The sequence below is a fragment of the Phoca vitulina genome, unplaced genomic scaffold (genome assembly GCF_004348235.1).
Source record: "Phoca vitulina isolate PV1807 unplaced genomic scaffold, GSC_HSeal_1.0 scaffold41, whole genome shotgun sequence".
Taxonomy (NCBI): domain Eukaryota; kingdom Metazoa; phylum Chordata; class Mammalia; order Carnivora; family Phocidae; genus Phoca; species Phoca vitulina.
Window position 1 is genome coordinate 13,409,132 of NW_022589744.1, and position 10,948 is coordinate 13,420,079.

General features: G+C 64.7%; 1 protein-coding gene across 2 annotated transcripts in view; it reads right to left on the reverse strand.

Moving 5' to 3' along the window:
- Window positions 1–2,410: 2,410 nt before the first annotated feature.
- Window positions 2,411–10,948, reverse strand: part of TMC6 (transmembrane channel like 6) — a 13,906-nt gene continuing 5,368 nt past the window's right edge. For both annotated transcript variants that reach the window (XM_032429875.1, XM_032429874.1), the window contains exons 9-20: window positions 10,057–10,201; window positions 8,852–9,007; window positions 8,341–8,492; window positions 8,155–8,236; window positions 7,942–8,039; window positions 7,117–7,212; window positions 6,764–6,839; window positions 6,034–6,167; window positions 5,763–5,939; window positions 5,567–5,645; window positions 3,247–3,314; window positions 2,411–2,679 (exon numbers count right to left, since the gene is read on the reverse strand). In XM_032429875.1, the coding sequence (XP_032285766.1) occupies window positions 2,625–2,679; window positions 3,247–3,314; window positions 5,567–5,645; window positions 5,763–5,939; window positions 6,034–6,167; window positions 6,764–6,839; window positions 7,117–7,212; window positions 7,942–8,039; window positions 8,155–8,236; window positions 8,341–8,492; window positions 8,852–9,007; window positions 10,057–10,201 (1,318 nt within the window). In that variant the 3' untranslated portion in view covers window positions 2,411–2,624. The remainder of the gene's footprint in view (window positions 2,680–3,246; window positions 3,315–5,566; window positions 5,646–5,762; window positions 5,940–6,033; window positions 6,168–6,763; window positions 6,840–7,116; window positions 7,213–7,941; window positions 8,040–8,154; window positions 8,237–8,340; window positions 8,493–8,851; window positions 9,008–10,056; window positions 10,202–10,948) is intronic.

Consider the following 10,948-nt stretch of genomic DNA (forward strand, 5'->3'; position numbering starts at 1 on the left):
GTGGCGCGGCCCTGGGCCCGGGAGGCCGACCAGATTCTGCCAGCCTGGGGAAGGCGGGGGACGGGTGGGTGACACAAGGTAAACCGAGATCTGGAGTGACTGCTCATGAGACCGGGCTGGGGAGCAGGGATCCTGGGACCCACGGTAGCAGAGGAGGCTCGGTGTGTAGAATCAAGAAAACAATAGGTACAGAGCTGCACTTTTTACAGAACTGTTCTGACGGCACCGTGGGAGAGTGGCAAAGACAGAGGGTGCTCAGTGAGGCGCAGCAGGAGACGCAGAGAACGGGCTGTCCGAACAGCGAGGAGGCCAGAAGAGGCGTCGGGGCGAACACCAGTTCTGGTGACAAAGACAAGAGCTGAGTGGCTGAGCACATGCTCACTGACAGGAGTGAAAATGGAAACCGGCATTTCAAGAAGATTCTTCCCAGGGGTGGAGCGGGGAAGACCTACATAGGAATCCCGAAGGAGTCGTCATTAATTTGCTAGCTCGGCGCATGGCGCCGCAGTGGAAACATAGTTGACAAGCTCTGCTTGTGAGACTGTGCCCGGACCAGTAGCCCGAGGAGCAGGCCGGGCCCCCCAGTCTGGCGCCCCGGCTGGGAAAGACAGAAGTGCATTTCCAGTTGCCCCCTAAGTGGGCAGTACTGCCTTGGGCTTAAGAGACCTGGATCAGATGCTACAGAAAGCACAGAGCAGTGGTCCTCAGCCCGGCTGCGTATTAGACTTACCTGGAAACTTTTTAAAATCCCACGCAAGCAGAATCCCTGGGGCTGGGCCCCTAGTTGGTTCCATTGAGGAGCCAAGGCCGAGAAGCAGTGGCATGGAGGAATCTTGTCATTGTCCTGAAATAGCTCTGTCGACCTCCTGTGCCCTGGAATAGCAATTTCTAAGAGTTCGGTTAGCCTCGTTTGGCACTTAAAGCTCACTTTTTCTTTTTTTTAAAGATTTATTTCAGAGAGTGTGTGCAATGGGGAGGGGAAGAGACAGAGAGAGCAGCAGACGCCTGCCGAGCGTGAAGCCCAATGTGGGGCTGGATCCCATGACCCTGAGATCATGACCTGAGCCGAAATCAAGAGTCGGACGCTCAACGGACTGAGCCACCCAGGCGCCTCTTTTCTTTTTTTTTTTTTTTTAAAGCAAAACTTCTGGGCCAAGCGTGGCGCGAACCAAGCAGTGTATAGGGGCTGCGTCATGTGCTCCAGCAGCCCCCTGAGGTGAGGACACGCCCAAGGCCATCCGCTAACAAGGCTCAGAATCCAGGCCCGCTCCCCCGTGGGCTCCATCGCAGAAGGAACACGACGAGATGCGCTAACCAGAGGGTCTGGGCCACCCGTGCATCAGAAACAGGACGGAGGCAGACGGACGCGAGGAGAGCTGGCTCGCGCGGGGGCGGGGCGGGCGAGGCTGCAGCCTCGGGCAGAACTGCTTCAGAAAACCTAGGTCCTGAGCTGTCGGGGGCACCAAGGGCGCCGTCCCCCACCTACAGAAGTCTAGGTGATGCCTGCCCGGTGACCCTCCAAGGCCATATCAGCAGATGGCACCTGCCCCTGCATGTCTGCCAAACAGGAATACCCCCGTGAGACCGTCTGGGAAGGTGAGACCCATCCGGGGTATCTCTGCTTGGGGTATCTCCACTGCGGCTTTGACCTGGCCCTCCCCACTGCCTCGCCCAGGCCCGAACTTTGCTCTTCTGGATCCGCCTGTGGGATGAGGAGCAGTGGGGCCCATCACTGCACTCTCATCCTCTTCCCCACCTGGGGCCACTCCCCCAGCTCCTGCAGACATGGGGCGCTGGCGCTGTGACAGCCGAGCCCCTCCTTCCCGTACTCTCAGGTTCACGGCATCCCACAGGACCCTCAAACCGCCTGGCAGGATCTGGGGGCTCCCCATCACCCGCCACAGGCAGCCAGACCCCCTCCTGCCCCAGGCCTGGGTGCTGGCCGCCCCTCTCCCCATGGCTTGTTGGAAACTGAGAGCTCTTCCCCACCAGCCTCTCCCCAGATTTGCCTTGCACTGGCCTGGTACCCGCTGGGCATCACCACTGATGGCTTCATCGCCCTGGACACTGCCTGCCTGGCCCGCCTCACAGGCGCGAGCCCCCTGGGCACAGGCTGGGCAGGGCTGACCGGCAAGCTGTGCCGTGGTCCGCCCTGCCATCTGGGGCTCAGCCAGCAGAGGGCACCCTGTGCTTTAGCGCCAGACGTCCCCCCTGCCCCTCACCCCAGGTCAGAGGGCACTGGAGGGCGGAGTGCGGAGGAGAAGCATTCAGCCAGAAAGAGGAACTGGGGGGGGCGGCTCCCCGTGCCCTCCGCCTACAGGTTGTCCACATGGTGAAGGCACACGGCCCAGCGGTGCGTGCGTGCACCCGGCAGGCCCGGCCACAAGCACAGAGTCCCAGGAGAAGCTCATTTTGCAAAACATGTTTTATCAGAATAAATAGGGTCCCAAGCAGGGTACAGTCCACCGGGTGTGCCCCCCACTCGCCCCCCCTCCAGTTCCAGCCCTCACGCGCTGCAGAGTCCCGGGCTGGCATCAGTGCCTACGGGGCCACGGACACAGAGGGCGACCCCCGCACAGGCCGCACCTGTGAGCAGACGCAGAGCTGCGAGGCCTGTCGCTGTCCTACCAGGCGTCCGGATCATCCGTGAGCCTCTCAGCCTCCTGGGTTCTACCAGCCCTGCCAGAAGGGGGAGTCAGCGAGGGGCCCCTGGGACTCAGGGTACGTGGGGGGCTGAGGAGTAGTCCCGCCAGCCAGGCCGAAGCCAGACGCCCAGTAGCCCTCCTCAGGAGCTGCCTTCAGGCCTCGGGAGGGTAGAGAAACCTCTGGACAGCCTCAAAGGGGCTGGGCAGACCTCCGATGTGTCCGTAGGTGGGGCGGGGGGTGTCGGACGGCTCAGTCTGTGGGTCCCTGCTGCCCAGGGATGAGCCCCGGGGCCTCGGACTGCACACCAGGCCCGGTGCGTGTACCCCTGGGGACCGAGGGGGCCAGCTCCCGGGCACCCCGACTTAGAAAGAAAAGTGCCGCAGCGCCCAGCTCGACCTGCCCCTGCGCGCACTTCTTTCTTCTCTAGTTTCCTTTTCTCGCCAGACTTCACCACGCCTGAGCAAGAGAGCTGGGAAGGAGGGCAGCCGGGGAGGCCGGCACCCCTTCCCTCCTCACCCCCCAGCTCCGCACGATGCCCGGCCCTGGCCCCTCCCCTCCGCGCTCACACACCGAGTGCCCAACCCTTCCAAGGCCCCTCACCTGCTCCTCTCTTTCCTCTCATAGACGGAGTGAAGCTTGTTGATCAAAAAGACTTTGTCTTCCCCCTCCTGGAAAGGCCAGAACACAAAGGGTGAGGGGACAGTTGTCCATCCGTCTGTCTGTCCAGAACAGACTATTCCATGAGACAAGCACAAAAAGTTTAAAGGGGAAAGAGCCACCAAACGAGGACGGAAAAACCAAGAGCCAGGCAACGGGCGTATATATAGATGGATCAATCTAAGCTTCCTAGTGGCCAAGACGAAAAAGAAAATGTGATCAGGGGCACAGTGAAGGCCACAGAGCCAGCCTGACTTAATTTGCGCCTACTAACTCTGTGTTGGGCGAATTACGTCCTCTCCGACCTCAGAGTCAGCATCTGTAAGCGGGAGATAAGGGTGTCTGCAGCCCGGGGCTTGTGGGAGCTTCCACTGGCGTTCTCATTACCACCAACTTGGCAGCTTAAGACAACACAAATTCAGGGCGCCTGGGTGGCTCAGTTGGTTAAGCGACTGCCTTCGGCTCAGGTCATGATCCTGGAGTCCCTGGATCGAGTCCCACATCCGGCTCCCTGCTCGGCAGGGAGTCTGCTTCTCCCTCTGACCCTCCCCCCCCTCATGTGCTCTCTCTCATTCTCTCTCTCTCAAATAAATAAATAAAATCTTTAAAAAAAAAAAAGACAACACAAATTCATCTTTCAGTTCTGGAGGTCAGAAGTCCAAAACGGCTCTCACTGGGCCTAGGATCAAGGTGTCAGCCAAACTGGTTCCCTCTGGAGACTCTTGGGGAGCATCCTTCCTTCCTTTCTCCAGCTTCTGGAATCTGCCCACAGCCCTTGGCTCGAGGCTGCTTCCGTCTGTGCCGGTGGGTGAAGAGGGCCGTGCCCTTGAGTAAGCTCCCTGCCCAGGCCCGGGAAAAGCCGTTCCAGGGGCCTAGCCGAGCTCAGACCTGCAGCCCCGAAGCCTTGCAACCGGGGCAGGGCTCGGCCTTGGCGGGGGGACGGACACGCTCTGCAGCAAGGGCCCCCCCGGAGGGCCTTCCCGCTCCCGGAGAGCTAGCAGGTGGAGCTGGGATCCTCCTCCCGACGCTGCTGTGCATCTACCAGCCCCACCTCCACCCCCGGGACCCCGAAGGTACCCGCAGGCCCTGGTGCACTACACAGTAGGGCGGGCAGGAGCCAGCTGGCAAAGACCCGCTTCTGCCAGCGGTGGCCAGGTGACCGCCTCAGCCAGAATGCCTGGCCTTACGCCGTGCTCCCTGCGGGCGCGCCAAGACGCCCGTGTGTATAAGGGAAGGAGACGGGGGCCTCCCATTGTGTTACTTGAACCCCCTAAGAAGTGGGCGCTGTCCCTAAGGGACCTTCCCGCTTGGGGCCCAGGCCCTGCATCAGTCAGCCAGCAGGAGGGGCCCACGCCTACCGCACCCCAGCTCTGGCCTGCCATGGCTGACACCCCGCGCCTGACCCCCGAGTCCTCCTAAGGCAGCGTCCCAGGTGGCCCCCAGCACACGCCCGGAGGAGGCGCAACCCCCGGCCCCGTGTGAACGCCAGGCCACCGGCCCAAGCGTCCAGGGGACAGTGAGAATCTGCGGAAGGGGAATGGCCGCGGGGAGAGTGACAGCGAGGTCCGAGCCCACCCAGCGTCTACGCGGGGACCCGCCGTCGCTGGCAGGTCCGGCTGAGCAGACCCCGGCAGGACGCGACCCCCCGGCTGGGAAAATGCCAGCCCGAGTGATCCAGATTCCGTGGTCGCTGGCTTTTAACCGGACGCGAGGCCCAGCAGCCGAGCAGGGACGGACAGTCCACGGGGCCCGGCTGGGCCGCCTCTGGGGTGGGCTTGAGCAGCTCGGGGCCGGCGGATCCCCAGGGGCCGACGGCGCAGTGGGGGTCCCAGGAGGGAGCCGCCCCCGGGCGTCTCGGGCCACCCTGCCTCTCACACTTATGACAGACCGAACGTGCTTAATACAAAGGACGAAAACCCGGGCTCGCGTTTAACTTACTCCACTTGTTTGGAAAATGAGGTCAATGAACAGGGTCCATGTCCTGACGCGGGTCCCCCAAGAAGTCCAAGGGCTATTTCCAGTACCTCCAAGACCCTCACAGAGACCGCAGCCCCGCGGGGCCGCCCGCCCGAAAATGCCGCCTTTGTCTGCCAGAGCCGCGATCCACACCCCCCCAGGGCGGGAGCCCTGTCCCCGAGGGCGCTCCGGGGCACCCGCTGCCTCACTCCCCGCTCCACTTCGTGCAGCCCCCCGCGGGGCCGGGTGCCATTTGTGGGGCAAACAGAGCCTCTCGCGGCCGGGCCGGGGGTGGCGGGGCACTCACGTTGCTGATCTGCTCCTTGAGGAGGCAGATGACCCTCCGCTGGCCCTTCACCACCTGGATGTGGAGGTAGATCACCGCCCTGCGGGATGGAGAGCCGCGCGGTCGGGAGGGGCTCCGCGCCGGAGCCCAGGGGACCGACAGGCTGGGGTCCCCACCCGGGCCGGTCCTCCTGCGGGGCCCGCCTGCCCGCACTCACAGCAGCAGGGCCGACACCAGGTAGACGGGGAAGGTGTTCTCCACCAGGTACCGGTGGACCCAGGGCAGCCAGGAGACCCTGGGGCCCGCCTCCTCCAGATGGCGCACCCACACCTTGCCCGCCTCGTACATGCTGTCCAGGCTCCGGAACGGGCCGCAGGTGCTCGAGGGCTTCACCCTGGGGGAAGAGGGCGAAGGCGACCCCCACGTCACCCCACGGCGCAGCCCCCAGCCCAGGGGGCACGCCGCCCCAGAGGCCGGGCGCCACTCACCGCCACACAGCGAAGCAGAGGAAGACAGCGGCTCCCAGGAAGGAGGGGAAGCAGAGCAAGGAGATGAAGACGGTGCTCATGTGCGAAGCCAGCCAGGGCCGGCGGGGCGCCTGGCAGTTGGCCATCAGGCTGGTCTGGGGACAAAGGCTGAGATCCGCCACGGCCGCAGCTTCGGGGGGGGCCCTGGGCGACACCCCAGGCCGGGACGGGCTCCCCGCCCCCAGGGAGCGGACACTCAGAATGTGAGCCTGTGGGCTGCCACGCCGGTTTACGGAGGGGCGACCGAGGCGCATGAGGGGCGGCCTGTCCACCGTCCCTCGGATACGGAGACCTGATGGGCACTGCCGCCTCCGATGGCCGTGCCCGGTGCTCCAGGAATGTCCTCTCCAGCGGGCCCCCGCGGACACCGTCCCGCCACACAGACGAGGACACGGGGCCAGAGGGAGAGGCTGGTTCTCCAGCGCCAAGCGCAGCCCAACCCAAGGACAGAGGAGCAGGGGGCCCTTCCCTCGGCCCAGGAGGGGCCTGCGGCTCCGAGCAGCTCCCAGCCGCCGGCCCTTCTGGGCACCCAGCAATGACCACGGACCCCGACGCGATGCTGCCCAGCCAGGAAAGGCAGTGACACTGGGGGGACGGCAGTCAGGGGAGGACGGGAGGGTCCCGTGGCCCAGCCTGGCTCACAGGCTCCCGAGGCCCTGCCGCCCTCCTGGGCGCCAGCGGGCACCCTTACCTTCTTGACGTAGAAGATGAGCAGCAGCTTGACGATCTGGATGGCAGGGAGGAGAGGAGAGAAGAGGACCCCCAGCCTGGGGAGGCAGAGGCTGGGGTCACGACCCCTGTGCTGCACCCCACAGCGACAGCAGCTGGGCTCGGGGTCACGAGATGCCCCACCCCAAGGCCAGGCTGGGGGAGGGCACAGCAAGAGGGGCCGCACGCTGTGCGTCCTGAGAGGCGAGGGGTCAGGGCCCATGTCATTGCAGAACCCCCAAGCCGGGGCCTTGCTGCAGGCCTAAGGGGGAAAGGGGCTCAGCCTTCTGGGGGTGGAGGGGGGTCGGCAACGGCAGGCGAGCAGAAGACGCTTACCAGGTCAGGGTCTGCCCATAAATCAGCTCCAGAACGTTCCCGGCAATGTCGAACTCCGGCTTCTCCCTCCTCTTAAGCTGCTTCTCAGAGATGAGCCTGGGGCAGAGGAGCCCCTGAGGGTCACTTGGGGGGGCCAATCCCGGAGACCGATCCCCAGCAGGCCGGCCGGTGACCCTCCCCTCAGGCGCCCGGCGGATGTCAGGGGACAAGGCAGGCTAGGTCCTCCACCTGAGGGGCTCGGGGCTACAGCTGACTTCCTCTCCATCTTTTCTCTCTCTTTTTTTTTAAGTAATCTCTCCGGCCGACGTGGGGCTCGAACTCAGGACCCTGAGATCCAGAGTTACACGCACCCCCCACGGAGCCAGGTGCCCCGTCTCGGTCTTTTTTCTACGCCCAGGTGTAAACATGCACAACAGGTGCAGACGTTTTACGGACTGTTAAACGGCCCATTTTTAAATCACTATTCATCTCCTAGGTTCCCGGAAAAAAAACCACAAACGAGAAAATAAAAGCAGTAGCAACACCGGTGCCCAGCAGCCTCCCGAAAACGTCCCTCCGTCCCTCCCTCCTTCCGTTTTCCCTGGACAACACTGAGATTAGACATCATTTTGGAGACTTCCTTCCATCTAAACACGCGTTACATCCTGACTTGGGTTTTGCTCGCTCGGACGATCTTCCACAGCAAAGGCGGGCGGGGGCGGGGCGATGGCCGCCGCCTCTCGCAGGTGAGGATGCTCGGAGCCCTCCTGAGGGCAGGGGCGAGGCGGGCGGGCGGGGAGGGCAGCCCAGGTGCCCCGGGGGCGCGCGCAGGGCCCGGGGCCTCACCTCCACACCAGCTCCCCGAGCAGCGTGTCCAGCAGCACGAAGAGGAAGTCCAGCACCGTGAGCCGATACAGCTCCTGGCCCACAAAGTTCTCCCAGCACTGAAACAGACCGGGCCTCAGCCCCCGGGCCCTGGTGCCCCCGCCACCCTGCCCACCCCAGCAGCCCACCCAGGGGCGCTCCCACCGCCCCAGGGCCACCCAGGGCCACCCTCACCTGGTCCTTCAGGGTGCCCACCCTGCGGCCCAGCCAGTGGTAGCAAAGAATGCCCAGGATGACCATCTTGAGGATGAGGTTCCTGTAGAGGACAGGGAGGCGGGGAGTGCTGGGGGGAGGGGACCGGGGGTGGGGGGGCAGGGCCCCGCCCCATGCAGCCTCCACCTGCCCCGCCTGGCCACACACCTGCAGACGGCCACATACACCTCCAGCACCGGCGAGTCGTGCCGCTCCAGGGCCGCCAGGCAGCGGAACAGGTAGGGGGCCCCCAGGTTGAGGAGGCAGACCACCACGGGCAGGGCCAGCAGCGCCCCCTCCTGCTCGACAGACACCGGGCTCTGCAGGAGGAGGGGCGGCGGCGGTCAAGGCAGGTGCCCCGGTTGTGGGGGGGGCAGCCGGGAGGGGCACCTGACGTGGAAGGAGGGGGCCAAACTGCCTGGCAGCACCTCCCTCCCTCCCCAAGACACGCCCACCCCGGGCCTCCGCTTCAAACCACACAGGAAGGGGGTGGGGACACAGGTGTCAGAAAGAGAAACCCAAAAGGCAGGGGGAGCCAGAGACGGGCGCAGGCGGAGACAGAGCCGCCTGGGAGAGAGGGGGCCGAGGGCGGGGGGCAGGCACCGGGGGCCCGTCCGAATTCAGCAGGGGTCTGACCCTGTGGCCAGGGCTCCAGGGACGGTCCTCTCTCTGCCCGCACCTTGATCATGAGCTCAGAGAAGGCGTAGACGGCCACGGTGCAGCCCAGCGTGGTCCCCAGGGACAGCAGCCACAGGAGCGCCCGCACGGCCACCCGCCGCAGCCGCCCGCACGTGCTCTGGGAGCCCCGCCGTCGCTGCCACTCGGCCAACAGCTCCTGTGGGCAACGAGCCCGTCACGAACCCCGCGCAACCGCGCAGAGACACACACGGGACCCGCCAGGTGGACACCTGGGGGAGCCTGGAGGGACCCAGGGGTTGCCTCCCTCCCACCCCCCAGTGCTACCACTCCCCCTGTCCCCAGGCACAAAAGAGAACACGGGGCAGGGTCTCAAGGCTGCGCCCTGCCCTCCATCCCCGCCAGCCCCCAGTTGGTCACCCAGCTCCCACCTCGGGCTCACGCTGCACCCTGAGGCCTGCCTCCCTCCCTCCCTCCCCAGCCCTGCCTCCTGAGCCCCGCTCCCTGCCTTGGAGGTGGGCGGGCCCCCAGCTGCCCAGAAGCCCTAAGGCTCGAAGGACACCTGGCCGGCCATGGGAGCTCCCTGAGGGCAATGAGGGCCCATCAGCCAGGTCAAAGCTGAGAGCACCCCAGAAAGGCAGAGAACAGCCCACAAGGCCCGGCCTGGCCCCCGGCCTTGGGCAAGGGACTGAACCTCAGGTCGGTGTGCTCACGGGCAGCACGGACAGCTGACAGTCCCTGCCCTGGGCTACCGTGGTGAGCCAGGGTGCGTGCCGGCGGGAGCCCCGGGGTCTCTGCCCACGGTGCCCCTGGCCGAGGGCCCCAAGAGCAGCCTAAGCCCCTTGCACCGGAGCGTCGGCCCGCGGGTTCTCCAGCCTGCGGGTAAGGGCGAACTGACACACTGAGCCCCCCAGGATGGAGGACAGGCCAACAGCAAGGACCCACCCTGAGCACGCACGCACACCGAAACGTGCTGTGAGCAGTGTTCTATCAACAGGGGCTCCTGCGTGTTCGAGGGCCCTGGACACTAACCCTGGCCAATGGGCGAGAGGCAGCCCCAAATGGGTGCCCCATACAGAAGAAAACTCCAGGACAATTCCCAGGGCTACCTCCTGTCCCTGGATTCGGGGCGACAGGCCAAGACCCCCCACCCTGTGCCCCATGCACAGCTCTGGCCACGTGGGCCTAAGTGGACGCGGGACGGGTCTGTGGGAGTCGAGATGAAGTCAGGGCCCCTGAGCGGCTCACCTTCAGATGGGTTCGGATATTGTCGTGCTGGAGGCGGGAGGCCCGTCTCTGGGTCACCTTGTGGTCCCAGGAGCAGAAAACGGTGACGGCATGAACCCCTGAGGTGCTGCCCACCCGGTAGCTCTCCCCGAAAGAGTGGGACATGCTGGGAGAAGCAGAGCCAGGCAGAGAGGTGACGAGGGACACAGAGGCCGGGGAGAAGGCAGTCAGGACGCTCCCCACAGCCGAAACCTGCCACTCACTCTGAGGAGCCCTCTGGGCGCTAGATGGGCCTCCTGCTGACCCCCCTGCCCCTCTTCCAGCCCTGCGCTCTGGGCCTCCTGCCGCGGGCTGCTGGCCACCCTACATCAACCCTGTCTGATTCGGTGCCCACTGAATGTGGCTAGCAGGGCGGCGGGGCTGCGTGACCCACTGACGTGCCTGGCCGCCTCCCACACAGACATCGCTGCAGAATATGCCAACTTACCTCAGGCCTTTTGCACGGCCTGCCCCAAGAGCCGAAACACCTTCCTCTGCTTCCCCCCTGCCCACGCGTATTCAACCTCCCTGTCTGACATGAGCACCTCCTCTAGACGGAAGCCAGCCTTACTCCTCCAGTGCCCCAGAGCACCCCGGCAAGCACCGCTGGGGCTCTGGGTCTTCCCAGCCTCCTCACTGGTCTGTCTTCTCCCCTAGACAGCAAGTTCCTCGAGGACAGGCCCCATGCTCATTTACCCTCCTGCCCTGAGCTGAGCACAGCCAATGTCTGGAGTGGGGAGGGGGATGAATGGTTGAGTGGGTGGAAGGAAGGAAGGAAGGAAGGAAGGAAGGAAGGAAGGAAGGAAGGAAGAGCAGATGGATGGATGGATGGGGGGATAAAAGGAAGGAAGGGTAGATGCATGGATGGAAGGAT